We start from the raw sequence: 24,265 nt of genomic DNA on the forward strand, positions 1-24,265 counted from the left end.
CAAGTATACAGATATTTCTATATTGAATATGGATTTTTTTGGGTTCGATCAGACTTGAAAATATTTAACCAGGTAAGAAATTGTTTTTGAACAAACTTCTCTAATCACGAAGCAGTGGAGGAATCAGTTTTCTTCTTACGGTCTGGTCTTTGGGAAGAAACGGGAGAACATGCAAACTCCACACACAGAGGAAGAATCAAGGAAATTCATTGAGATGCATTTGGAAATCATGCTTTTTATTTAAAAATACTCAATTAATACATTGCCTCTCCTAGTTTCTGTAAATAATAAGTTGAATAATCTGCAACATTATTTCTGATATCTCCGTGTTGGTGAAGCTGCGTGAGAAGATCCTCAATGATCACAAACATCCAGTTCAACAGTCTTTTATTACAAAATAAAAACTCAAAACAGATCACACCGATGACATGCATCTCTCAGTTCTGTCCCGTTACACTCTGAAACAGGGTCAGATGTAGGAGGAGGTCAAAGGTCAGGCGGAGGGATTTCTCAGGGAGTTTCAGTGTTTTATAAAGTGTGTTTCTCTTCACTCATTTGCATGTTTAATGCACAGTGCCAGAAAAACATCAACTCGTGAAACAACTACTGCAATAAAAATGGACTTCTGATTCAATTCAGCTGCGTTTGTCTTCTGGAGCTTGAAATCTGATTTGATTTAGACCTGGACGTGTGTCTGTGAAAGAAACCCAAGTGGCAGAAATTTATATTTTGAATCATTTGAAGAAATCAGGTGTTTTAAGGCGAAGGTTTTTCCTGGAAATTTCACTTTTCCCCCTTTTTGGTTTCTGAGTCCATCATCTCAGTTTGACGAGGGTGAAGCTGATGGCTTGATGATGAAGATCTGGAGGTCAAAGGTCAGAGGTCACGAGCTCATTCCTAAAAAACACAATCAGAGTGTGGAATCAGACGAGAAAACATGTCCGGATCAGATTCAGGATTCCTACACACTTTCCAGACCTGGAGGAACCCTGCATATTCTACCTCAGCGAAAAAATACATAGTAACTACAAAAATAAAAATACAACTTAAAAAAATAAAAATATGTTTTTTGTTTTTTATTGTTCATGGCAATTAATATTTAACCCAATAATTGATCTTTTATTTTATTGAAATGCTCAATGATAAACAGTAGATTCTCATTACTGTAATCAGAAACAAATATTTTAAATAAGACTTTTTTTTGTTTTTAAGAGATAAATATGAGCCAGACGTTTTCTGTGAACAGAAGCAGAGCAGAGCAACACAGCGTCACACACAAACACGCTCTGAAACCTTCCCAGCATGCTTCACACGTCACTGCGAGCGCCACACAAGACACAGCGTGAGGTCAGAGGTCAGCACTGAAAGGCATTCTGGGAGGAGGTTGATGATGAAGCATGAAGCGTTAGACTCCAGAGCGGCAGCGGTTGCATGCAGAGCTCGAACCCTCTTACCTCCGAGGTTCACACGTCACCGTCAGCCGCTGAGATCTCGCTCTCTGTATGAACCACTACTCTAGTGACCGACATGTCTGGGTGCTGCTCTTTGACCTCTTTAATGGCCTGAGCCAGAGCCTGACCCACAATGCACCAGCAGAGGGAGACAGAGACCACAGATCAATCATCAGTAACGTGCATTAAATACAGATCTGCTGAACCATTATAAGATTTGATTATAGTCAGAAGAATCCATCATCATCATATCACACACAATTTAAAGAAATCATTTCAAATAATAGAAAATGTGTCTTTTTAAAAGATGGAAGAAATGGTCTGAAAAAACCTTAATAGAGTAAACGCAGCTTTATTTTTTTTTCTTGAACCTTTATGCAATTAATGCAATAAATATTGAACAAATAGTTATGCCTGACAATGGCCTTAATACAGTTGTTTAAATCAATATTTTTGCTTCAAAACAAATAATGCATATATATATATATAATGTGACATTTACTGCTGATGAGTCTGAATACACGCAGTCTTGCAGCAGTATTGTGAACTGTGTTTATAACGAGATGTACGAGTAAATGTTAGTGGTGATCTGCAGAGCTGATGAGTGTGTGTGTGTGTGTGTGTGTGTGTGTGTTAAGCACCTGCTCGTGGTCCACGTCTGCGTCTCCTGTGATGACGATCCTCTTCTCGATGCGAGTCTCTGAAACACCGTCCTTCACCGTCTGACAAACACACACACACACACACACACCATCAATTCACATCACATCTGAGGAGAAAACACTCCAGCACAGCAACAGCCTGAACTTACAGCTCTTCACAATCACAATACAAGGATAAAGATGTTTTGTGATGATGAAAGCGAGCCTGTTTTATCAAAAGCAACACTTGTGTGTGTGTGTGTGTGTGTGACCTTGGTGATGTGTGTGGTGGTGCTGCTGCTGTCGTTCTCTGATGTGATGGTCTGAGCGCTCATGAGGACGCCTGCATCTGAGTCACCGTCCGCATCCACCTGCACACACACACACACAGGTGTTACACACACACCAGCACACACACCAGCAGCAGCATCAGACCGTGATGAGAGCGCTTCACCTCTGAAGACTCGTATGTGATGGTCTTGGTCTCGGTGTGAACCACAGAAACATCTTGAAGCACTTCCTCCGTCTGCTGATTCACAAACACACACACCTCTCTCAAACACAGCTGCTGAATGACCCTTCAGTGATGGATTAATCATTTCTGTTCATTATGAAGACAGCTGCTCATTTAAGTGATAAGGGACCCAACACTAAACTCTTCAGATTGTCAAGATCTGTATAAATCTGTACAGCTGAGAGGATTATTGATCCATTTCTGATGATATCCTCCGGTTTATTAAAGTAAAGCTGCTTTAAAATGATCTGTATTGTATAAAGCGCAACAGAAATAAATGTAACTTGACAATCAGTTTCAATTCAACCATTTGTCAAAGTCTAAACCAGGCCCAACGTTCTCAAAAGATGGAGATGTCCAGCAGCTCATGAAGAAACTCCTCCAGACGTGATGAAGAGTGTGATCATGAGATGAAGACTTAATTAATCAGGGACTCATCAAACACCTCCAGTAGTGAAGCAAGAGGAGATTTTGTCAGGTTTAAACAACTGTTAGGTACACATTTATACCCCACATGTGTATAAAATATATATATATACACAAACTAGTGTTAGCATTACTCTTTGAGAATGTCTAAATATAGAAGATGTCTGAAAAATTGCCAAAAAGTCAAGAAAAAAATATATGGTTAATTTCAGTGCTATTTTAGTATTTATATACTATACCATTTCTATACTTTTATAGATTTTATGAATAATTTTATATTTACGATTTTCATTTTAAATTTTAGTTAAAGTTGAAGTAATTCATTTAGTTGTGCTTTTGTCCATTTCATCAGTTCTATTAAATGTCTATAAAGTTCCAATGAAGTTTTAATTTCTAGCTTGGAACTAAACTGAAATGGAGAATGTTACCTTAGCATCTAGCTGAAATAAAATCCTTCAAACACAGCAATAAAACCGTTAACCGTAATCACCCTGATTCACTTCATTAAAAGAAAGACAGGAAACAAAAGCGCTGTTTCCTGCCGCATCTAATCTGCTTCTAACTCATCTCTACTGTACTACAGTAATATAAAGCTGACCGGAGAGCAGACAGGATTTAATCAAATCAATGCAATATTACCGTGAGCGTGAACGACTGACACTAGCTGCATGTGAACCTAAGCTTCAGCTGAGCTGCGTATCTGATGGACAAACGCTCCAGGTTTCTCTGGCTTGTCTTGACAAGATTTCTATAATCCAGGTTTAGTTTGAGTCCAGAAGCATCTCTACTGTCTGATCTGATCTCCATCTGTCTGTGAGATACACAACCCTTGTGTGCTTCTTTCATAATTCAGTGTCTCACAGCTGCTATCTGAAGCTTGAGAGAACAACATCAATCTGTAGATTTACCGCAGGTCTTTGAGAAACGACGACGGTGATGTGATCTATGATGAGGAAGTGTTAAATGAGATTTCGTCTTATTAATCTCAGAGACGTTTCCCAGACGGATTAAAGTGATCCTGAAGAGCGTCTCACAGTCAGACGGGGATCTCCTCTTTGAGTTTCAGACTCAGATAGCGCTGCTCAGGGAGGGCTTCAGAAAGATCCGCTCGACGGTTTTCCAGATTATGCAGAAGTTCCCACGATTCTGTGACAGCGCTGTAAATGAGCTCTGAGCTTCACAACATCACGTCTGACTAAATCAGGTCAATCTCGTGAACACATTCAGGTTATATTACACCCCGAAAGCATATTTCTTCTAAGCATATGTAGGACTGTTTAATTTTTTCCAAATTAAGTTTTATGTTTTTCAAAATTCGTTTTTTTTACCATTTTAATTTTCTAGTCGTTTTAATAATTAACCATCTTTTTTGTCTAATTAATAAAAACCATGAAACTTACACAATGAGCAGCAATTTATTAAAAGTTTAACATAAATTACATTTTAAGGTCCTATTAAATATGCCCCCGCCCCAACAAAAAATAAAATAAAAATAAAAATAATAATTCTGTTTAATTTTTTCAGAAATACTGTGTTTTTTCTGCTCAATAAATTCACGTAAATATTTTTTCTGGAACATCTTTCTAATCAAATCATGTTTAAATAATAACTGTATTATTACTAGTAATACTATCATTACATTACGTTATGTGTCTCCGTTTCTTCTTTGAGTTAACCGAACTTTTATTTTGACAGGTTGACTTCAGTTTTTCTCAGAAGGGCTCTCAGAGCAGGTCTAGAGATCGTTCATGTGCTCATGTATTGAGACACGATCTTCACTATGCATTTAGTAAACAAACACGTGTTTATGATGTAGTGAACAGAAATATCTAACCTCCACAGCATCAGACGAACGATCCGGCTTCACTGGAACACCTTCAGGTTCAGCTTTATCCTCCTCTGACATCTACAGACACAAGAGAGAAGAAGCGTTCGTTAAAGAAGATAATTGTGTCAGAGGCTGGTGGTGTGAAATAAACACTCCAGAAAACTAAACGGCTTAGGAACTAAACAAACGCTTCATATCCAACAGTCAGGAGATGGTTTTATTGGGTTAAATGCCTGTGAGAAGCATCAGCATCACAGTATCTGCAGCGGAGACAAACAGGATGATGATGATTGGCTTCAAACCAGTCTATGGAGGTTTGCTGGTTTCTCAGCCTGACCAGCTCGAAATAAAACCCATAAAAGACCATCGAACCACCTTAAAGTGGGTTCTTTCTTCTCAGAACACCTTAGATGATCGATACCTGTGTCCTTATGTCAAAGCTGTCCTCAAAGTCAGACTGTAAGGAGTAAGAAGTTGAAAGAGAGGACGAGAGACGAGTTATACACTCATTAAAAGCACAAAAACACAAGCTACTGAGAATAAAAGTCACTAAACTACACACCTCAGTCGCTGATGTGTCCTCATCACACGTGAAGTTTGTTTGATCGCTGTCTGTCTGTTCGAGCAAAGAACATCCCGGAAGAACGCAGCAATAAAGGAAAAAAACCCTGATCAGATCATTACAGACCAGATATTCTTGATGAGGATGTGACTCGACACGAAAGGAAGGTCTGCTCTTCGTCTCGCAGCAGAGACCATGAGAACATGAACTGTGGAAGAGCCTTTTCCAAACAGTAATGATGACATTAAGCGCACAGTATGTGGTGAATGAGAACGAACAGATGAAACACTCTCTCTAACACACACACACACACACACACACACACCTCGCGTCCGAGCGGTCCTGGAAGCCCTGCGTCAGAGACGATCCGAGCGACGCGGCTCCAGATAGCAGAGACACAGCGCCAGCGGGAAGGAGAGCGTGAGCGCGTACGGCACGGAGAACGAGGTGGAGAGCAGGAAGAAGAAGATGAAGAGGAAGCAGGGGATGAGCGAGGGAGACGTGATGGGCTCTCGGTCAGGGAAGCTCAGGTAACCGTCGAGGTCCAGCAGCGAGGGCAGAGAGAAGGAGAAGAGCGTTCCTCCTCGGCTCCTCTGGTCCAGTGTCTGCGTGCGAGACGCTTTACGATCCGCTTGGGCCTGACGCCGCCGGCGGCCCGCTGTGGTTTTGGCCGGACTGACGGAGGAAGCGTGCTTGCGGCTGATGTCTCTGCGTCTCCTGCGCACTTTAGTGGACGAGACGGGAGAAGACGGGAGAGAGAGCTCAGATCCCAACGGATCCGATGAGTACGGACACGACTGATGACGGTGGAGGGAAAACATGCATGCATGAAATAAAAGTATGCATGTTTGACAGAAAATGATGTGTGGTCAAGAGAAGAGAAAACAACAGTTTGATCAACATCGATCTGATCCGATCTGATGCTTTTCTACACATTCACTTGTGCGGGAGAAAACAGGCATGCGTAAAAAATAATGTTTGAAACAAAAACGTGTGTGGTCAAGAGAGGAGCAAGAAAGCTGGTTAGAATTGATTAGACATCCTTTTTTATTATAAAAAAAATAATAATTATAGAAATTTCAGAGAAATGGTACTACATTTTCAAATTGCATGCCCTGCTGTAAATTGTGACTGGTTGATGAAAAACAAGCCTCTGTTTAATTCTACACATTTAAACTATTCGGAGAAGTTATCTAGGACTATTTATGGAGCAGATAAAATACATAAATCCATTTATTAATCAATTATTATTAAGACTTAACCCTGAAATCTGAGGTTTACATTTTTAGGAAACTTTCAAAGCTTTATCTGAACATTTTGCTACGAGATAAACTGTCATCATTTAAAATCCAGACATTAGTGATTATGCAACAAAAAGTCATTTGACTTTTACTGAAGTGTCACTCATTTGACGTTACCTTGGTGACGGAGGGGGGCGGGGCCTGTTCTGATTCGTCAGCACTGGTTTTATTCTCCTCCTCCACTGAGTTCATCTCCTCTTCCTTCTTCTCTGGCGTTTCCAAGGTGATGAGGTCATCTATAGCAACAGCAGGTGTGGCGTTCTTCCCGTTGTCATGGGTGACCGTCACTGATCACACAGATACATTGTTACAATCATTCAGAAAAGATACATTTGATCCTACATCAAAAGAGAGGAACAAATCAGTATTTATATATGCAAAACTCCTTTGTACCTTATACACCAGAACATACCATATATATATATATATATATAAAATAAATCACTATCTGCATTCATATTATTATACATGAACAATATTAACGGCTTTGCTTTAATTTGCTTTAATTATGTCACTAAAGTTAATGAATTATATCAATAATATAAATAATTTCTAAATAAATATTACATATATAATAATACACATGAGATATATATATATATTTTTTTTTTAGGTGTACATTAATTGTAATTTCTGAAGAAGGATGCATTTAGGACACACAGACTTGTAATGCATTTTAAGCACAGCCGTGTCCGGCAGGTCAGTGTGAGCTAGTGTTACGCACTGCTGTCCATGCTAGCGGTGACCGTGTGTCGTCGCTGGAACTGTGGAGCGGCCCGAGCGATCTGAGAGCTAGCGCGGCGCGTCTCTGCTTGTGTTCGGCCGCTGTAGCGGAACTTTGAGCCCAACATCAGGAAGCGCTTGGGCGGAGCTTCAGGAGAAACCAGCCTATCAGGACGCAAGAATCAGAACGCTAGTTAGTGATCATCTACATCTAAACATCCTCTGATGCTTTTAATGGAAACCTTACACATTTTCAACCACAAAAGATGAAATATTATGACAAAACATTTGTTTATACCAGTTATTTGGTAAAAAAAAAACAAAGAGGAGAAAGATTTTATTTTTTTTAGTTAATTATAAAGCACTGAAGAAACTCAAGTATTTTAAGAACATAAAAACTGCTATCTGAAACAAAATAAAATAAGAAATAATATTTTATTTTATCTAGTTGCCAAAGCAACATTTTTCATTTTCATTTTAATTTAACTTCACGAACTAAAATAACAAAAAAAATATTTGTATATATTTTAAAATAAAAATAACTATAAAATACATATTTTTTTAAAAATACGTATTTCTAAAAAATAAAGCAGAAAATATAAAAACATAATAAAAACTAATTTTAATTATAAACCTATGAATATTATTAATAAAACTATTATAAATAAAACTTTTTTTTTAGTGTGAATTACTACAATGACAAACTGAAATAAAAATGAATAAAAACTAAATGTACATATTTTTAAAAAACCTAACAAAATTACAAAAACACAATTTCAGATTAATAAAATAAAAATCAATAGAAAAAAAAATCAAAACCAACTCAAAATATAAATAAACACTATATTAATATCTCAATAATATAAATGTTCAATTTAAACCGAAGCAGTAAAACGACAAACTGAAAGAAACAAATAGTAAAAAATAAAAATGGATAAAAATGACAAAAACGATTAGATAAGAAATAAAAATGCTGAATGCTAACGCGCACAGCTGACCTGAAGAAGGTGTGATGCTCCACACACACTTTCCAGAGTCTCTTTGCTGCTTTGTGACTGAAGAGCTTGAATCCGATGGTGCTCTCGAACTGTTCCAGCTGAGAGGAGACAGAAAGACAAGCGTCTGAGACTCGTTCACACTCCATCAGACAAGCAGCAGTCCATCTCACCTCTCCTGGACGCACTCTGATGTAGAAGTTGTTCCTCTTGTAGGAGATCTTGATTATTTTGGGCCAGGCGAAGCGATTGATGCGCAGTTTATCTCTGTAGACGAGGAGGCCGCTGGAACAAACTCCCAGCATGATCTCCACACCCTCTGAATCCTGACAGAAACACAGGAACCGCTTCACACTCACATCAGCAGCACAAGAGATCACAGCAGGGTTATTACAACACTTCAACTACATCCACAAAATACTAAAAATTATATATATATATACATATATATATATATAACATGTTATATTATATGCACACACACATATACACATATATATACACACACACACACACACACACATAGTTTTTTTTATACCCAAAAGTTATTTTTATATCATTGATATAATAAGAGTTTTTGTAAAAAAACATTTTTTTTTATTAGATTTTATTATATTTTACTTTTAAGTTTCATATTTTACTTTTTAAGAAATGTTGTCTTGGTAAATTAAAGTAAATTTATTTTATGTTATTTTATTTAAATAAAAATGTATTTAAAAAAGGACAAAAACACAACTAAAATTTCAACATTAAAATGAAAATGTAATATAAAACTTAAAATATTAATAAAAACTGTTTTGTATTTTTTTTTTTCATGTATAGTACTGTATGTATGATATTTTTTCCTATTAAATTTCTAATAAAATTTTAATTGTTTTAGTAAAAAGTTTAACAAATTTAAAATGTTTCGTTGGCAGCCAGCTGATCTCTCCAGTGATGTGTGGTTTGTTCGGAGGACAATATCTGTCTGAGATACAACTATTAGAAAATCTGGAATATGAGGGAGCAAAAAAATCTAAATATTGAGAAAGTCATCTTTAAAGTTGTTCAGATGAAGTTCTTAGCAATGAATATTACTAATCAAACATTACATTTTTATATATTTACGGTAGGAAAGTTACTAAATATCTTCATGGAACATGATCTTTACTTAATATCCTAATGATTTTTTGGCATACATTTTTTTATTTTTATAATTTTGACCCATCCAATGTTTATTTTTGGCTATTGCTACAAATATAACCCAGATACTTGAGACTGGTTTTGTTCTCCAGGGTCACATCTGCTTTGATCGAGTGACTCTAGACTCATTCAGGAGATGTGTATTAGAAACACCAAGCGTGTAAAAGTGAGACACTCTGAAAATAACGCGTTGGGCAGTGAGAGCTAGAAATGTTGGGAAAAATTCAATAACTTTTAAAATGTAAAAAAAAAAAAAAAAAAACCTTCAAACCTGCTCGGTTCAATCTGCTTTCAACAGTGTTTCTGAGAAATTGCTCCCTGTGCCTTTAAAATGGCTGTGTTTATTAAATATCTGAAATAATTTGATGATGCTTTTATGTAACACTTCACTTCAGGATCAGTGTCATTATCGGTGTAACACAAGTGTTTAAATAAACATTATACAATGATAAATCATGATCGGAAATCTGATTGGATGAGCTGTCGCTGAAAAAGTGGGCGGGGCTAATGCACTTCACTTGAGCGGAGTTCATCAGCCCACTTTTTCAGCAGCGCTGGTTTCTGAAGTATTTTTGCCATTCATTGTTCTAACAGGGATTTTTTAAAGCAACCAGCTACAAAGAGAATCAAGCACTACAAACTTTCATTTGAAGCAAGAAAATAAAGTATTTTGCGCTTCATGGGAGTGGGCGGAGCTAAAGATCGCTTTTGGGCACGTTGTTTGCTCCAACTCCCTGATTGGTGGAATTTCCTGTACAGCATCATGGGTAATGTAGTTTTCCACAACAAACTTCACTATTAAACATGATTCTATTGAAAATGAGTTGACTTCACTTTTTGTCTATTTGCGTAAATGTGTGCACATTTAATTAGATCATGCCTAATTTGCCTATTTAGACATTTCAGAAAACTTGTATAAGACAACAATTGTCTTAATTGATTGTGATTTTTAACTGTTGTAATGTCAGGACGAGCAGCACTGCAGCAGTTTGGTGAGAGAAGTGTTAAAACAGCACACACACACGCACACACACACACACCTTGGCATGATGCAGGTCGACTCCGTACATGGAGAGTTTCTTTGCGTTTTCCAGGAACATCATGTCAGCTTCAGCAGGAGTCATTCCTCTGTAAACACACACACACACACACACACAGATTACTGATAAATGAACCGGTGAACACACACCTACAGATTCCCCGTGTTTGCAGGTGAACTTTTAAACACTTGATATGAATATGAAGGAATTCATTCATTCTCATCCTTAAACATTCAGAACTTAAAAACTCTAAAATGATCAAATCTGAATATTATATTTGAATGGGATGACCAAAATATACTTTGTGTCAAACAAACGCTTGCGTAAATTATTTTTTTTTCATATAAAATCCCCATTATAACCAGTAGATGGCAGCAGAGGAGCACTTATTGACTTCTCAGTCATTCGGTTCTACTTTTTCTCTATATTTAGAAATTATAAAATCTCTATTCTTAAATATCAAATCATCAAGAAATCAGATTTTTTCAGGATTTTACACTTTTTTTATGCATGAAGCAAAGTCGCTAAGTGTCTTAAAGAACACAAACTTTTCTTCAGTTTGCAAGTAAATCACACAAAATCACTGAAGTTGTCCAAAATAATACTACAGAAGAATAATGGTACATTTTAATAAGAGAGGACTACATTGAACAGCAAAATAATTACAACTTTAACCAAAATGGAAAATATTTAAAGGACAGATGAAATATATTTTAATAGTATCTCGATGACACACAAATACCAGGGTGTGACAGGAGTGTTTCTCATGATGTAAAACTCACTTGTGTCCGCGGTGGAGCTCCAGCACTTTCTCCTCCAGCTCTTTGGTCTGATTCGGGGCCAGACACATGTCAGAGATGTAACTGGAGCCCTGCAGCTCCGAGTCACAGTCTCCCAGCTCCGACTGAGCCGTGTAGGAGCCCAACACTGCGTGTGTGGAGAAAGAACACGGCAAACGGCCAGAAACCACGTCATCTCTCAGCTGCAGACACAGGAAATACCTGAGAGAGAGAGAGAGAAGTGATTAATAGACCTCTATTACACTACTAAAAACTTTACTAAAACTCCATCTAATACAAAAAAGTGTTAAGATACTAAAAAGTATCTAACACAAGTGTTATTTTAGAATCACTGAAATATTAGAAGTTAAATTCATTTTTCTTTTCATCTTTTTTTTGTTACATTTATAGTAATGAGTTTTTTTATGCCATGTAGTTTTTTTATGTATTAATGAATATAAATATTTAAAATATTAAAAATAATATAAAATAAAACAACAAAAAAGAAAAAAAATTATAAATAAAATATTAATACAATTATTGTTTATTTTATTCATTATTTGTATTATTTCCATTTTAGTTTTGGTTATTTTGGTACATCAAGTTGAATTCAATGCAAATGAGAAATTTAGCTTTGGCTTCGTTGTTATTAATATTATTTTAATTAATAAAATAAACCTGGTGATGTCCTCGGAGAGCTGCGATGGATCGGGAGGATAAAACTTCACGCTGAAGGCACAGTTCCAGGGATCAGCTGAAAAACACAAGACCTTCCTGTAAGAACCTGAAGAGGTTTGGATGGAGACAAAGCAGGAGTGTGTGAGGGAGAGACGTACTGCTGATCTGCTTCTTCATCTCTTTAGAAACGTCCAGCCAGCTCTGTGGGAAAAGCAGGAGGTTCTTCATTGAAAAACAGGCTGAGAGACATGAAATCAGATCAGAGGAAGAAGACTGACAAACACCTTCTGGTTTTCATCGTCCCGGTACGTGATGCCGAAATAGTCCTTCTCCAGGAGATTCAGGTGATCACAAACCTTATCGAACAGAACCTGACCTTTCGCTCTTTTCTGTAGAACACAAACACACACAGAGTCTTAAAGGGACAGTACAGCCAATAATCAGCACTCTGTAGGGATGCAAATATATTATCAATATCACAATAGTCTCGATATGAAACGATAGAATGGAAAAGATTTCTGGACTGCAGATGCAAACACAAACAGGCTTCAATAAAAAAAAAAACGATGATAATAAACATTTTTTTAATTACTTAAAGAAAAATGCAATATGTTGTAATTGTTGAATCACAAAGGTTTTGAAGATATTACGAAAAAATATTAGTTTTTGTGTAAAACAGAATTACAATAGTATTACAATGTTAGTATATTTATTGTTTTACTTCTATTTTTTATTTAATAATAATCATCACAATAAAAAGTATTATTATCTTATAGTCATATTGATGAATAAACCAAACAATATTTTTTGGTCAAATTGTGCAACCATATAAACAAGCTTAAACATGAAATTTAATTCAAAATGTTTAGCTGAGAAAAATAAAAAAAGTAAATAAAATTCACACATTTCTGGACACTATTCTGATCTGTAACTGTCCTTCATCCTCATCTTCATCACCCACCTCCACGGTGCAGGTGTAGTCTGAGCCGTCCAGCAGTCTGACCTTACACTCCATGACCTTCAGTCTCGGAGTCCTGCCTCTGCTGCTCAAAGACTTCTGGGAAACGTAGTCGTCCTCGTGCTGCTGCTGATCCGCCGATCTGACCTCTGCGTGACCCTGCGGACCCAAACACAGCAAACCAGTTCATCCAAATATCTCAACCAGTCTTATTATTATATTATTTTAGCATCACTGAGATGCTATTACAGTTTTATTAATAGTCTGAATTAGTTTGTAAATTGGTTGATTGTATTTACAATAACGGCAGATGCAAGTTAAACATTATTTTTATAAAACATGACTCCGACAAAAAGATTCAAAATTCTATAAAAGAATCCACAGGTTTACTTGTGATAACAACTGTAATAAATAAGTCCTTAAAAGTTTTTTATAAATTTTATTTCCACTTTAGTACATCAGGTTAAACAAAATACAAATTTAAAATGGCAACTTGTTGAAACAAAATACGTTTAAAAAATATAATTGTATGGTTTTAAATATAAAAAATCTGATCTAAATGAACTATCAGAAAGGACAGTCTCATTAAAAATAGATTTATTTCAATGTTAATGAACATCTTTCACTTTAGAGCAATAATCTGGCTTTAAACTTTAAACAGCCATCTGTTATTAAATAGCCACATAATAAAACTGACAGAATCTGAAAGCTGAGACTTTGCTTCATTTTTAAAGTAACATAGATTTTAGGATGAGACTGTCTGATTCAGTTTTGTTCATGCATCAGCTGAAAGCAGCATGGACTGATTCTTGGGATTAAAGAAAGGACATTGGTTCATTAAAATCACTAGCAGTGTTGGGGGTAACGCATTAGAAGCTTACTTTAACTAGTAAACTAATGCATTACTTTTTAATCTCATCTTTTGTTTCTCATGTGTTGACTGACAGCTGCGCCCTCTACTGTACAGATCTGAACTCACATTTCCTTCAGACTCAGACGTGTGCGTTTCACTTTTGTTGTGAAAGGGCTTTTACATACAATTTAACATTAAAAACAAACATTTAAGCACTGTCCAGATTTAAAAAGTAACATAACACATTACTTTCCCAAAAAAGTAACTAAGTAACGTAATGCATAACTTTTTTAGTGAGTAGCGCAACATTGTAACGCATGACATTAGTAACTAGTGACTAAGCTGTAAAGAGAAGCAGACTATAGGCTTCTGATCCGACACTACACTAAAGACTGGATGTCTGTGAGGCTCTCACCGGGCCGTCGTGTGCTGATGATCGTCCGTCTGCTGTGCTCTGATTCTGAGTCTGGATCTGTCGTCATGGTCAGTTACACTGGAACGACACGCACCCATATATCTATCTTCAGACGTTTCACAACAGCACTGGACTGGAGTGAGCAGTGTGTGTTAATGTGGGAATCAGAGCACAGAAACATGACAGGAGTTTATATTTAGCGGGATGTTTACGCTGTGTTTCTGAAAGCACAAGAACTCCAGGATCAGAGTGTGTTCCTGTACACAGCGTGTCAGCTTGTGTTTATCTGTGACCGGCGTCAACTAGTGACAGCAACACTCAAACACACTCCACACCGGAGAGACGCTTTAGATCAGAAAGAGAACACTAACTCTGCTTTTTCATGCTTAATTCAGTAAAGCTGCTTGATTTAAGGCTATCTATTGCATAATAAACATGACTGGACTTTACTTAGAACTCGTGCAAACATCCACATCGCTGTAATCAAATGCCTTCTTAATAGAGATGCACCTATTGCAATTTTCTTGGCTGATTCAGATTTTTTTGTAAGTGTGACCTGCCAATACCAATTTTCTTTCCACAAACTAAAAACAGTAAACAGTAGGTGACAGCTCTCATCCCATCAAACTAAAACAGGGTCTCCAGCATTTACGAACGTCTCCATTTTCAAGGGTCAAAAACCTGGAGAAGTGTAAACGACAGACAAAAATGTAGCAAAAGTTATGCATTTTAAAACTAAAAAGCACTGTGTAAACGTAGCCTAACATGTGTCCTAACTACACGTGATGCAACACCGTGATAAAAGGTATATCTTCTTCGTGGTAATCAGTTTTTGTCCTAACTAGCCGCGACAGTGACATGCAATTTCCGCAACTTTCGTGGCTGGAGCATAAACCATCTCTTTTCATAAAGTCAGAAGGGAAACTTACAGTTCACTCACTTTCTGGAATATTTTGGGAATTTCCCTTCAGGAAATTAAAGTACATCCAATATCTCCACACTGAGCCGTAAAACACGCACATTTATGAAATAAAAGTCTTTATACCACAACATCTTTAAAAATCTGTGCAAAACCCATCCAAACAGAAGATGCTGGAGACACACGACCCGTCCTGACCTGACGTCAGTGTAGCGTGTGTTAATCCCTTTATTATTACATTTCACAGAAGAATAACACGATAAATACTCGCCATGCATGCGTTTATTTGATCAAAAATACTGTCAAATTGTGAAATATTATTACATTTTAAAACATCAGTTTTCTGTGTGAATCTGTGTAAAGTGTAATTTGTTTCTGTGATGTGCAGCTGTATTTTCAGCATCATTACTATTTTTTCATGTTTTCAACATTGATAATAATCAGAAATGTTTCTTGAATCATTATTCTGATTTCTGAAGATCATGTGACACTGAAGACTGGAGGAATGATGCTGAAAATACAGCGGAGCATCACAGAAATACATTACACTTTAACACAGATTCACACAGAAAACAGATGCTTTACATTAGAATAATATTTCACCATTTTTACAGCATTTTCTCAAAATAAATGCAGCTTCTGTGAGCCGTGAACTTGATGAACAATATAAAAATCTTAAATATTCCCAACATCTTTATGCGAGTGAACAGTGCGAAGTCTAAACTTATTAACAGTCTACAGAAACAGACTTGTGTGAGGTTTCTGTGGCCCAGTGGTTAAAGATTTGTGCCGGTGATCATCAAATCATAAAGTATCATTGGAAACTTACTTTAACCTGCAATAAACACGCTGCAAATCAAGTTACGTGACAAATCTCTGAACAAACTTGGTTAACATTCACAAACAGTCTTCTATCTCTTGATCAATACATAATATTGATTCACAATCAGCTACATTCTACAAGTGACTCCTGGAATGTAAGAAACATGATCTAAACCGGAATCAACAGAGCCGTCTATGATTTTACTGCAAGCATGATGCAATCAAGCAACAAACAACTGATTCCAATTAGGATAATGAGCTACAAATATGTAAAAGTAAACAATGTAATAGCCGATATCGATATATCAGCCGATATTATTTGTGTATATTACAGTACATTCGTGTGTCCAAACATTTGACTGGTACTGTACTGTAATAAAATCAATGGTATTCTGAACAGCATAGTTTTTCACTGACATGAAACATTAATCGGAATTAACTGTCAGTCTGCTTCATTTCAAACCTGTCAAGCGTTCCGAGTATTTAAAAACACAAAACGCGCCAAAAATAATAACCGTGCGTCAGTAATAATAATAACAATACAATATAGAAGTTACTGTACATCCAAATCTCAAGCTTTCTATATTTCTCTAACCCAGTTTTTGGTTAAATGTCCAGCGTTTTGCGTTTGACAGCGCAGAAATCATGTTTTGTGGATAACTGTACTCATAAAACACCTGTTACGTTAATCTTAAATATCCGTGACGCTAATATACTGAATGTAGCGTTATTTTCTATCGCACACGCAGATGTTTCGCTGCTACGCCTTTTAAACATAACATAAACATCACAAACAGATGTGTTTAATCCACAATGTTCGGTGCTTCTGTAGGTAAGCATGTCACTCAAACGCTAGAAAACAACACAAACTCGTTAACGTTACCGGACTCTGCGCTCCTCTCTCAGCGACACCACACCGACGGCACTGGCGGGAGCGCGCGCGCAGCGAGCGGCGCATTCAAAGTCACGTCACCGTCAGCACGCACTGTACGCAACAGCTGAAAGCACGAGATCATACGAACAGCTGTGACGCACGCAATAATGTTAGATATCTATTAAGATACGTTTTCAATGAAGAAATAAAAGAAAACAAAATCTGGTGAACCGTATTATATTAATTGGTAATTTTTTATATTCTCAAAAAAGAAAAAGCAAAATGATATTATTATTTAACAATAAAAAATGCTACAATTATTACAGAAAAGTATTCTTAACCATGTTTTAATGTCGAATTATTATTTTTTTCTTGGTTCTCTTAAATATACTCAAAAAAAAAAAAAAAAAAAAAAAAAAAAAACGAAACCTAATCAAAACGAAACTTTATTCTTTATTTATAGTTTGTTCTCAATGTTCTCATCTGAATTTACTCATTTAATTTATTTATCTAGTTTTATTTATTTAAATCTACTGTAGGTGAATTCCATTATAGACAAAATTAACACAAAAGTAAAAGAGTAAACCATGTGTTTATGGCAGAATTGTTTGTTTCTCAACTCTATTAAAAATATTGATGACAAAAATCTAGATGATCTTGATTTAACTGAAATGTAAAAATTACATATTATATTTGTATTTAATTTATTTAAATGTATTTTATTCAATTTTTTTAATTATAATTATTTTATTTTTTTCGTAAACTCAATGTCATTTTTTTTCTTGGATGTCTTGTTTATCTGTAAATTCTCTTCAGTTCTTTCAATTTTACAATGATTAAAATATATTATATTTTAAATAAATAGAAGCTCGATGTAAAATAACAAACAGCCAAAGAGCAAATGAAAATATTAAAGCAAATGAAGCTATTTTCCAAACTTTTGACTCTACAGCGTCTGTGATGAAAACAACATGGTTTTTTGTACTCTCTTGTCTTTATATTTGTGTCTCAATGCTGTAGGTTCTGTTTGTTAATCATGACGTTTTGAGATTATAACTGTATTTATACACCTCTCACACACACAAAGCGTGTGTTTTGAAGTCGTGGTCGGTCTATTATTTTCATAACAATTCAACAAAGATATTAATGCCATAAAATAATCTTAAGTTTCCAAATGCAATATAATTTCTTTTTTAAATACATTTTCAATTTTAAATATTTTAAATTGTGTTGGAAAATAGTTTTTATTCATCTTTTGTAAGTCACTTTGGATAAAAGTGTCTGCTTAATGCATAAATGTAATTCACGTTCACTGTGAATAATTCATCAATGCATATAATTCAAATGCAAACGTAATGATTTGTTCATCCTGCATTAATATTAAAGCAATATGACATTCACAATCACCGGTCCAGTTCATTCTAATGAAACATTCTTGCCAGTTAAGCAATTCAGTAAAATCAATCTCTGTTGCTGACGTCCCTGAAAAGTGCCAGAAAACGGCTTATATTAAATTTAAATAAAGGATATAATCAGTCAGTAAGTTAGTCGCTTGTAGTCGAACGGCTGTGAACCATGAGCAGCTTAAACTGGAATCAGAGACGTTTCTCAAGCTCAGAATGACACACAAAGTCCAGTGTATGAGTCTGAGCAATCCTAAACCGGTTTCAGACGCACAATGACCGCACATGACCGCGCTGCACTTCTTCATACTGCTTCACAAACACTTTTAGATGCTGCATAAGCAAAAGATAACACACAGAAGTCAGACACTTACTGACTATGTCAAAATCCTTAATTAACTTCTGCTTCCAGTTAGTTATAAAGGCTCAGGAAGCATCACATTTAACAATCAGCATTAAACGCACAGACCTCAGATCATTACACAGTGTATTTACATCAGGCTTTATCTGGTGCTAATGAAGAGAATCTCACAAAAGATGTCAAGAACATCTCAAGGTCATTCTCACACATCTATACATTTGCATAATGCAATCAAAGCCTATTCATTATTTCTGAGTGATTTTTGTATTTTTTTTGTAGTGTACTCTTAAAAGTAAACAGTCAAGATAGCTGCTATAAAAGTGTGAATGTCATAATTATAACCCTGTTGATTCCTGCATGTTCATGTTTCTCAGGAGTGTTTCTCAGACGGATCCACTATAATAGGCTCTTGTCTTGTCTTTATATGGACAAAAGCAGTGTCTTATCAGACCTTCGACCGAACACAAGGTCTGTGCTGTTATCAGGAGCTAAACTCACGTGGACCAGGACTCAAGAACTCGGACGGAAAAGTGCAACACGAGCACGAGCAAAGTCTAAAGGAGCTCAGACCTTTGAGCGGCTTCTTATCAGCTGATAAACTGAGCCACGCCCACGTGACCTCTGACCCCGAGAGCTGACGGCCAGCAGCATCACAGACGACCCTCGTGCACTGAAGAAGCGTCCCAAACAGTGCTTCGTTTCTGTTTACACCAACATTTTATTTGTGGTTTTAAAAAGACAATGTCAGGATCTCACTGCCAGCTCAAACAAACAAACAAATAACATGCATTAAATATGAAAAAGTTATTTTTAAAGTAATAATAATAAGAAAAAAATCAACAAATATATTTTTAATTCATGTTTTAATTTAAAAAGCCATGCTGTGCATCATTTGATGATAAGATCATTTTATTTGATAACATTTATTTGCTTAATCAATAAAATGCAGTGTTTTTGTTGATGTAAATTAAATTTTTGATTTTCATTTTATTAAAAATGCAATAAGTTCCTATAGTATTATTAATGAGTTTTATTAGACACCACTATTTATGATACATTTTTATATATTTTTTTTATGAATCATAAAAAACTGAATCCGAATAAATTAATAAAACACTAAATTTAAGGGACAATAAGTTTCATGGAACTAGAGTTTAATTGTGAACAAAACAAAATTATTTTAACGAACAACAATCAAATGCGAAGATTGTTTTCACTGTAAATTATAAGATGACTCATTCTCAGATACTGTACATTTAACAGTATTTTAATGTAAAATTGCAACCAGTGTCCTTAAGAATTACCGTGTTTACATAAAAATTAAAAAACAAGTAATACTTGAAAGTCTTTATTGACTGTATACTGATGTGAAGCAGCTCCTCATCTACTGTATAAACATGAACGGTTAAATTCTTCCCGTTTATCTGCCCCAGTGACTGCTGATCAATCAGAAAGTGAAGCAACAGTGCTTCATCAAGCTCCTCACAGATTACTGAGAAGACTCGCATGCATTTCTCCTTTAATAACGTCTCGAAGAAGCCCAAAATCCTGTCGCACGTCAGCAAAACCGGCGAGAGGAAATGAAACGTAGTGAAAATCTCTTCCTCTTTCTGAAGAGTTTGCAGTCACACAGCAATGACTCAAACACACGAAACACACTCTCAGCACCTTATACACACGAAAGCGTAGGAAAACCAGACCAAAAACTGGAAGCTACAATCTCTTGAAGCACATATACACAAAGTATCAAAAGATCAAAGCAGCTCTTTCTTAAAAAGTTACTGTTTGAAATCAGCTTCTCTTTGGAGAAAACCAATGAGGATTTAATTTCCAGACCTGACTTTTGACTCCTAAAGCACTGAGGAACCAAGATATCTGACTGTTTTGATGTCATCGGCTCATTGCTTTCTTTCTGATTTGATCTTCAGCCTCAGCTTGGGCTCTTTAAACCATAGCATGCCAAAGTGAATCTGAAAGAGTTCCTGCAGAATGATTTGGCAGATTTGGGGGTTTCCTGTGCTGTAAATAGGCTACACCAAATAGATTTGTCTGGAAAACCCCCAGATGTCAAAGATATCCGCGTGTTTCTTTTGGAAAGTGACTCACCCAGCGATGCACATCCATATCCGCACACCATCAGCACATATTCCAGGGAGAAAAGAAAGGAAAAACAGCGATCAACATCTCTAGCCGCTTCAACATCAGACATTCAACATGTGCTTAGAGTTTAAACAAGTATGACACGCAATACTGCAATTTGATGTGATATATTGCATCAAAATTACATTTTTAACTATTCTTTCATAACTTATTACACACACAGCTGTTGTAAAACCATAATAATTTAAAACTACAGAAATACCATACTACTAAATTTCATCTATAACACCACGTGAACATTTAAAAAAGACCTGAAGTAAAAAAGATAGTTAAAAATACTGAAAACATTAAAAAAAATTAATTAGTGGTTGCCCACTTGTCAATTTTTTTGCAAATGCATGTGCCAACATCATATTTCTCTGTTAAAAAAAAATAATTTATTATATTTGACGATTCTAGGAAACTGTAAGTAAATATTTCCCGTGGTTGGACACCAAAAGTTCAACTCTGAAGGTTTTCGATGTTGATATCATGTGATCACATATGCATGCATTATCAAGCCCGTCTGTATGTTCGTATACACTAGGACACAGACTCTTAAGAGAGAGGAAGCAGACTTCACCTGACACAGAGTGGCTCTCAGATGATCCTGGACCAGAGACAGAGCAGATCTGATCCACTTTGAGCTCCAAACACAGAGAGAGCGCTTCACCTGCGGAGCTCCGCTTTCAATCACGCTCGCGTTCACAAGAATCGGGGCGGAGTCAGGGGCGGAGAGGCCACGCCCCCGCTGCTTGCTATTGGTTTACTGAGGTATTGACCACGCCCCGACGGTGATCCCCTCCTCCCTGGGGTCATAACTGAGTCTCATATTATATAAGTGACTCTTCAGCAATGATTATTCTCATTTATATATATATATATATATATATATATATATATATATATATATATATATATATATATATATATATATATATATATATAGGAAATTTAGTATAGTATGTGGTATATTTAACCTATTGTAATGTAAAAAAATTATTTGTGTGTATATAGTTGATTAATGTATTATAATTTTTATAACATAAATATTATGTTTATATTATAAAATGATATTAAAAATGTAGCTAGATTTTGCTTGCGAAGTTCAGAAGGTTTTTTATTTTAGAGTTTGCAGCCTTTTAATAAATAATAAAAACTTTTACAACAATTAAAGGCCGATTTCCCCATCTTTATTATATTCTGCAGTAATACTGAATGTGTAATACATTAAGATAAGAGACGATCTTCGATAATAAGATCATCGTTTAGTTGTTCATCTGATGCCACGTAGAATATCAGTAAAGTGAAGGTCAAAGTTCATCTCTTAAAGTCATTCGATCAGATAAACAGGCTGAGATATGAGTCAAGCAGAGTTTATGAATGTGATCAGTTATGCATATTTCTGAAACATGGGATAATTTTGCTTAAATATAATTTAAAATCTATTCTAACGGCAGCTTCACACAAACTACTCATCTGTTATGAAATTAGAATAATATTTGTAATCATATTTTGAATGAAGTGTACCCTCAGTGACAGTAATTGTCCACTAGGTGTCAGTATGAATCCAATTATAGCACAGAAGATACTATTATCTAAAATAACTTTATTTTAATGTAGCAGATAAAACTATTGAACAGCTACAAACTCAGAATCAGAAGAAAATCTGAGTCCTCAGCTACATCACTTATTGCTGCTCACTAAAATAAGAGGAAACAGCATGTGCAAAGTTGCATAATGTGATCTACAGTATATCTATGTGTGTTTATCACCTGAACACATGAACATCAGTGCAGTCCTACTGTAACTCCAGTCTCAGGATCTAGTGCTGATCATCACTTTACAGGAAACATATAAATCATGATAGATGTACAGTGAACTGTGGAGTCTAGATACACAAGAGTAGATCAGAGCCACACAAAACAGTTAAAGTCATAAAGGCACAACACTGTTCTACATCGGGATAATTATTATTCATGTTAATGACTCTAACAACTAATGAGGGGCTTCATGTGAATTATCAACTGAAACTATTACAATATACAGTACATTACACATGCGAAGTGAAACACTGGGATGTATTTAAAAGAAAAAAGAAACAAACGTATAAAAATAAAGAAATTAAACCAGAAACAAATGGAAAAAATATAAAAGGAAAATTTCATTGAAAATAAAACAATAATAAAAATTAATTAAAAAACATAAAAACTTTTTTAGGGAATAAAAATGTAAAAGGGTTTAGATTAAAGAAAAAGTAAAAGAAAATAAATAAAAGAAAAACAATTAAACAAGAAGGAGAAAAAAGAAAGGAAAAAAATAAATAAAAATAAAAATAAAAAAGCACAGAAAGTAAGAAAACAATAAAAAAATAAAATGAAGGGAAAAAGAAACAATGAATGAGGGATTAAAGTAATGAAACAACAAACAAAAAATAAATAAATGAAAAACAAAATGAAAATATAAAACAAAAATAAAAATAAAGAAAATAAATTAAAGAAAAAAGAATAAATAAAAGAGAAAAGAGACAAAATAATGTAGAAAAGATAAGAAAGAAAAGAAAGAAAAAGAAAGAAAAAATTATTGCATGAAGTGCAAAGCAATAAAAAAGAAAATGAAGAAATTAAAACATAAACCAATAAATAACAAATACATAAAATGAAAACAATAAATATAAAACAGAAACATGAAAGGAAAAAACATGATAGAAAAAGAAAAAGAAAAAAAATGGCACGAAGAGCAAAAGTAAGAAAACAATGAAATTGACAATGAAACAAAGAATGAATGAAAGAAGGAAAAAGAAAGAATAAAATAGAAAGTTTAATTTTCAGGTTGAAAATCTTAATCAGCTACAGTAATTATAACTAACCATCAAATGACTGAATCACATGTTCATAAAGACAGTTTCTTCACTTTAGGTTCATACAGAGACACTTTCAGACGTGACACTTCCTCCTCGTCGTTCAAGAATCTGAAACACTCTACAACAGCAACCAAATAATCCACAAACACATTCATGTCAGACATATTCATCCCGAAACATCATTATTTGATCACAAATACAGTAAAAATAGTCAAATATTATTGCAATGAAAATCAGCTGTTTTCTGTGTGAATCTGTGTTAAAGTGTAATTTATTCATATTTTTTGAGTCTCTGAATTACAGTCTTTTATGATCGCTAAGACACATTTCTCAATACTTGGGTCACTTTTATAAAACTCTTCACACAGCGAGCACAACATCAGTCAACATCAGTTTAAAACCTAGCACAGAAATGAATGAGACAGAAATATATCACATAGAGTTAATCTGAGACATTAATGAAGTGTTTTGTTAGTTTGAGTGCATTCTGAATGAGAAATGAACTGCAGGGTCGAGCTGAAAGATGTTTAGAGCTGTG

At 35.3% G+C, this 24,265-nt stretch overlaps 1 protein-coding gene across 10 annotated transcripts; it reads right to left on the reverse strand.

The window, feature by feature from the left end:
* Positions 1-370: 370 nt before the first annotated feature.
* epb41l3b (erythrocyte membrane protein band 4.1-like 3b) lies at positions 371-21,607 on the reverse strand. 10 transcript variants are annotated; one of them, XM_052548151.1, is made up of 18 exons: positions 21,448-21,552; positions 14,347-14,403; positions 13,082-13,237; positions 12,405-12,509; positions 12,279-12,321; positions 12,121-12,196; positions 11,446-11,664; positions 10,664-10,751; positions 8,615-8,767; positions 8,445-8,542; positions 7,448-7,611; positions 6,841-7,010; positions 4,867-4,938; positions 2,547-2,621; positions 2,365-2,463; positions 2,093-2,173; positions 1,455-1,574; positions 371-897 (listed from the first exon to the last, which is right to left on the reverse strand). In XM_052548151.1, exons 3-17 carry the CDS (start codon positions 13,133-13,135, stop codon positions 1,464-1,466), a joined length of 1,608 nt encoding a protein of 535 aa, XP_052404111.1. In that variant the 5' UTR covers positions 13,136-13,237; positions 14,347-14,403; positions 21,448-21,552; the 3' UTR covers positions 371-897; positions 1,455-1,463. The 10 variants fall into 10 exon arrangements, with proteins under 10 accessions (XP_052404111.1, XP_052404108.1, XP_052404107.1 ...); XM_052548148.1 differs by lacking the exon at positions 21,448-21,552 and adding an exon at positions 16,971-17,030 and having other exon boundaries at positions 14,347-14,424; XM_052548147.1 differs by lacking the exon at positions 14,347-14,403 and having other exon boundaries at positions 13,082-13,227; positions 21,448-21,607.
* Positions 21,608-24,265: the final 2,658 nt, after the last annotated feature.

Source organism: Carassius gibelio, chromosome B2 (assembly GCF_023724105.1).
Source record: "Carassius gibelio isolate Cgi1373 ecotype wild population from Czech Republic chromosome B2, carGib1.2-hapl.c, whole genome shotgun sequence".
Classification (NCBI taxonomy): domain Eukaryota; kingdom Metazoa; phylum Chordata; class Actinopteri; order Cypriniformes; family Cyprinidae; genus Carassius; species Carassius gibelio.

What these genes read in the sequence shown, in the direction of transcription:
- epb41l3b (XM_052548142.1), bottom strand. Translation starts at nt 17,045, where the DNA reads ATGCGCCGCTCGCTGCGCGCGCGCTCCCGCCAGTGCCGTCGGTGTGGT. An exon ending in GAGCATCACACCTTCTTCAG is followed by an intron (nt 7,612 to 8,444) that starts GTCAGCTGTGCG and finishes GCGTCCTGATAG; the next exon opens with GCTGGTTTCTCCTGAAGCTC. An exon ending in CAGACGTGGACCACGAGCAG is followed by an intron (nt 1,575 to 2,092) that starts GTGCTTAACACA and finishes ATTGTGGGTCAG; the next exon opens with GCTCTGGCTCAGGCCATTAA.